This window comes from Leptonychotes weddellii, chromosome X (assembly GCF_054177405.1).
Source record: "Leptonychotes weddellii isolate Sample4059 chromosome X, ASM5417740v2, whole genome shotgun sequence".
NCBI classification, from domain to species: Eukaryota; Metazoa; Chordata; class Mammalia; order Carnivora; family Phocidae; genus Leptonychotes; species Leptonychotes weddellii.
In genome coordinates this window covers 45,409,507-45,415,076 of record NC_138385.1, presented here as the reverse complement: position 1 = coordinate 45,415,076, position 5,570 = coordinate 45,409,507, and the positions used below count along the sequence as shown (strand labels likewise).

Genomic DNA, 5,570 nt, shown 5'->3' with positions numbered 1-5,570 from the left:
TCCAACCTATTAAGGGATTTTTAATGGTGGTGATGACAGCTCTATTAATATGCTAATATAAAGTTTTAAGATTAGGCCTGGACATAAGAACTGTTTCAATTTTTCAAAAATTGTTTCCATAGCAACCCTCTTGGGTCCCCTCCCTCTTCGGGAGCTTTGTACTCTATCATTCAATAAACTTTACTACAGCTCAATAAAAAAAAAAAAATGTTTCCAGAATGAGAACACCAGAACCATGTATAGTGCCATCTTAGCTTTTCAGTTCTATTTTCACGTTTTTTTTTAAGATTTTATTTCTTTATTTAGAGAGAGCACACATGCATGCACATTGGGAGAGGGGCAGAGGGAAAAGGAGAGAAAGAATCTCAAGTAGACTCTGTGCTGAGTGCAAGGTTGGGCTCAATCTCACAACCCCGAGATCATGACCTGAGCCAAAACCAAGAGTCCAACACTTAAGCGACTGAGCCCCCCAGGTGCCCCTGTTTTCAAGGACTTTTGATTGCAAGTGACAGAAAACAAAATTTAGGCACAAAGGGAATTTATCAGAAATATCCCAGGAACCTTAAAACCAGTCAAAATATGAGAAGGGGAAGAAAAAAGAACGGTCAGTAGTCTATCATTATTTCTATCAATACTCTTCATGACTTGTCTCAACTCTCTACATGCCCAGTATTTTTATCTCGCTAACCTTAGAATGACTTTATACAGAGGAAAAAAAACATATTTAAACCTTACACTATGTCTTGCCTCAGCAGAGGTTCAGAAAAAACACTGCCAAATTTGCTCAAACCCAACTTTTAAAATCCTAAGGAGAAATTAAAGGGAAGATTGACCACAAGTCATAAATGTAATCTTTCAAAATGAAAATTTTGCCAAACAAGACATTGGGAAGCTTTTCATGAGAACTATAGAAATAGCTTTGAGGATATAAAAAATAAACAAACAAAGGCAAGTTACACAACTTACCAAATATGATTTTAGAAGAAATATATTGTCTTAGAGATGGGTTATTGTTAAATATGTGCCCATACGAAAAAAAAAAGTTCCTTTGTATAAATTAAATTTATATTGTTTTCCATTAAAGAGAGCTAATTATAATTTCTTTGGTGACTATTACTTTTTTTACAATGCAGCAGACATTAAAAGAAGTTGGGAGATCTATAGGCAAATATAAACTTTTTTTTTAATTAAGAATATTTTATATATTATATATTGCCTTCAGATTCAAAGTAATATTATTAAAGGGCATATATAAATCCTAATTTTAGTCTTATTATTTCACAGGCATTTTTGGACATCAACAGATACAAAACAATCCTATTGTTTGAAGTTGTAGTATTTCACAACTGACATTGTGACTAGCAGCTGAATATGTTACCACTACTGTTTTTAGATGTATTTCAGAACATGTAGAATGAATTTGTAATTTAATTTTGTTCATTTTGGGGGGAGTCTGCACATTTCTTTCTTAAAATTTTATTAAGGTTTCTTTGGGATTTGTACAAAGGCACAAAAATCATATTATATAAATTTAATACATTGGAATTGATATTACTAAGCAAATTTGTTGATTGTATATGGCCTCATCCTGTGGGGGAAAAAGGTTATTTTTAAAAGATTTTATTTATTTATTTATTTGACAGAGAAAGAGATAGCGAGAACAGGAACACAAGCAGGGGGAGTGGGAGAGGGAGAAGCAGGCTTCCCACTGAGCAGAGATCCCTATGGTGGGCTTGATCCCAGGACCCTGGGATCATGACCTGAGCCAAAGGCAGACGCTTAACGACTGAGCCACCCAGGCTCTCTCTAGCTATGAATCTTAGATGTCATCTTCTTCCAACAGAAACCTGCTTCATCAACATTAAAAATAGTGTAGCCACCTTTTTAAGAAAAAAATATTTATTTATTTTTTATTTATTTGAGAGAGAGAGAGAAAGAGAACAGGGTAGAGGGGCAGAGGGAGAGGGAGAGAGAGAATCTCAAGCAGACTCCCTGCTGAGCACAGAGTCCAGTGCAGGGCATGACCTGAGCTGAAATCAAGAGTCAGATGCTTAAGCGACTGAGCCACCCAGGCACCCTTAGTATGGCCACCTTAATTATCTTAGCTAGATTTTCTAGACAACTTGCCACAGACTCTACATCAGCACTTGCTGCTTCAACTTGCACTTTATTTTTTCATAACTAGAAGACCCTTACCTTGCACTTTCTAAGTTATCGAGTTGGCTTCTCTCCTTAAACTTCATGAACCAACTGCTGCTAACTTCAAACTTTTCTTCCACATCTCTCTCAGCCTTCATCAAATTGAAGAGAGGGCTTTGCTCTGGATTAGGCTTTGGCTGAATAGAATGTTGTGGTTGGTTTGGTCTTCTAGGCAGACCACTAAAACTTTCTCCATGTAAGCAATAAGTCTGTTTTGCTTTCTTATCTTTCATGTGTTCACTGGAGTAGCACTATTAATTTTCTTTAAAAAATTATTCTGTGCACTCATAACTTTGCTAACTGGCATTGGAGGTCTAGCTTGAAGCCCATCTCAGCTTTTGACATGCCTTCTTCATTAAGCTTAATCATTTAAGTGAAATGTTCATTTGAACATTTAGAAGACAATATAGGGTTATTAATTGTCCAAATTTCAATACTGTTGTGTCTGAGAGAACAGGAAATCCCAAGGAGAGGGAGATCGGGGAACAGCCAGTCAGTGGAGTAGTCAGAAAACATACATTTATCAATTAAGTTCACCATTATATGGGCACAGTTGGTGGCACCCTGAAACAATTACAATAGTAACATTGAAGGTCACTGATTACAAATCACCATAATAAATAGAAATGTCAACATTATTATGTACCATGCACCAAAAAATAACTCTAAATGACAAAAGTACCTAAATTCTATACCTAAAAATGTAAACCTAAGCAAAAGTTTCTTCCTTCTTTTTTGAGAGAGAGAGAGAGAAAGAGAGAGAAAAGGAGATGGGGGAGGGACAGAGGGAGAGGAAGAGAGAGACTCTTACAGGCTCCATGCCCAGTGGGAGTCCAACTCGGGGCTCAATCTCACAACACTGAGATCATGACCTGAGCTGAAATCAAGAGTCAGACACTAAACCAACTGGGCCACCCAGGGATCCATAGGCAAAAGTTTCTTAAGTGGCACACATAAAACATGAAGTAAATAAAAAGCAAAATCAACAAATTAAGTTTCATAAAAATTGAACACTTTTGCAGTTAAAAGGACAATGTTATGTAAATACAACATAAACACAATATTGCGTCAAATATTTTCAAAAATATATTTAACAAATGATTTGCACATCAGATATCTGCTAAACTACTTGCATTTTAATTAAATAAAAACATATTAAAAACTCAATAGTAAAGATATAATTTTTTGAGTATATGAAATATTTGAACAGAAACATTTAAAATATGTATACATTATAACAAAGGACAATAAACAATGCTCTACTTCTTTTTTTTTTTTAAGATTTTATTTATTTATTTGACAGAGAGAGAGATAGAGAGAGCAGGAACACAAGCAGGGGGAGTGGGAGAGGGAGAAACAGGCTTCCCGCCGAGCAGAGAGCCCGATGTGGGACTCAATCCCAGGACGCTGGGATCATGACCTGAGCCGAAGGCAGACGCTTAACGACTGAGCCACCCAGGTGCCCAACAATGCTCTACTTCTAAGGACAGCAAACTATGGCTCTTGGGCCAAAAAAAGTTATTTTCATAAATAAGGTTATATTGGTACATGGAAATATTTATTCGTTTACTTATTAATGATGGCTGTTTTGCACTACAATCAGAACTGAGTATTGCCCAAGAGGCCTTCTGACTCCCAAAGCCAAAAATATGTACTATTTGAGTATTTACCAAAAATATTTGGCAACCCTTGTTTACATCATTACTCAGAAAGTAAATACATATTTTTTAAGAAAAATTAGATACCATTTCATACTCCATAAAATAATGAAAGTCAAAGAAACTGGCCATTCCATGTGGTGGCAAGGATATAGAGCAAATGGATCTATCAAAAACTGCTGACAGAAATGTTAAATGGTACAATTATTTTGGAAAACTCCTCACTTTTTCTTTATTTTTTAAATAACTTAGGGCTTAAAGAAATTTTCAAAGTTGTGCATAGTTCCTGTGTGCTTTTAACTCAGTTTTCCCTAGTGATAACATCTTAGAAATAATAGCACATTATCAAAATGAGGACACTGATTTTGCATAATGCTAGTAACTGAAGTACAGACTTTATTCAGATTTTACCAATTTATTGTAGTTGCTTGTGTATACAAGGATGGATGGCATAATAAAATTAATTCCAAATATTCAAAGCAGATAATAATGGTAAGATTATGTTGGATATTTGGGAGGGGTAGTTTTCATAGTGTTTTCTCTTTACCCTGATGACTGGAGTAGAATCCTAGGACAGAAGTGGTATTAGCCCCCTTTCACTAGCCAAATTTTGAACAATGTTGAGAAATAGGCAATTTTACTCCACATGTGCATGTTCTTATTGATGCACTTGAGGATTCCTGAGTCAGTCAAGAGTCACAGTAATATCCGAAACCCCTTTTCACCTTTGTTGATAGGAGTAAAATGTTACAAAGAATTCTTAGTCCCACTGTGCAGACCTCTCTTCCTGATGTTAAATAAAGTGTTGGGAGACTAAGGGTTTCATGCTCTTAGGCTCTGTAATGCTTCATTCTTCATACCTATTTGGGAATATAACATTTAAGTGTGTGAAGTCTTTCTTGATCCCCGATCATCCACTACGACCAAGTGGGATTTATCCCCATGATGAAAGGGTGGTTATACATTCGCAAATCAATCAATGTGATAGAACACATTAATAAGAGGAGAGAGAAGAACCATATGGTCCTCTCAATTGATGCAGAAAAAGCATTTGACAAAATACAACATCCTTTCCTGAGTAAACTCTTCAGAGTATAGGGATAGAGAGAACATTCCTCAAGTTCATAAAATCCATCTATGAAAAACCCACAGTGAATATCTTCCTCAATGGGGAAAAGATGAGAGCCTTTCCCTTAACGTCAGGAACACATCAAGAATGCCCACTCTCACCACTATTGTTCAACATAGTACTAGAAGTCCTAGCAACAGCAATCAGACAACAAAAAGAAATAAAAGATATTCAAATTGGCAAAGAAGTCAAACTCTCTTTGCAGCTGACATGATACTTTATGTGGAAAATCCAAAAGACTCCGTCCCCAAATTCCTAGAACTCATACAGCAATTCAGTAATGTGGCAGGATACAAAACCAATGCACAGAAATCAGTTGCTTTCTTATACACTAACAATGCAACTGGAGAAAGAGAAATTAGAGAAACGATTCCATTTACAATAATACCAAAAACCATAAGATATCTCGGAATAGACCTAACCAAAGAGGTAAAGGATCTATACTCTAGGAACTACAGAACACTCATGAAAGAAATTGAAGAAGACACAAAAAGATGGAAAAACATTCTATGCTCATGAATTGAAAGAATAAACATTGTTAAAGTGTCTATGCTACCCAGAGCAATCTATACCTTCAGTGCCAT

General features: G+C 35.9%; 1 protein-coding gene across 1 annotated transcript in view; it reads left to right on the top strand.

Moving 5' to 3' along the window:
* The first annotated feature begins 5,301 nt into the window (after window positions 1-5,301).
* The window catches only part of TGIF2LX (TGFB induced factor homeobox 2 like X-linked), a 5,559-nt gene continuing 5,290 nt past the window's right edge, over window positions 5,302-5,570 (top strand). The window contains exon 1 of the mRNA XM_006727950.2: window positions 5,302-5,488. Within this exon, the coding sequence (XP_006728013.3) occupies window positions 5,452-5,488 (37 nt within the window). The 5' untranslated portion in view covers window positions 5,302-5,451. The remainder of the gene's footprint in view (window positions 5,489-5,570) is intronic.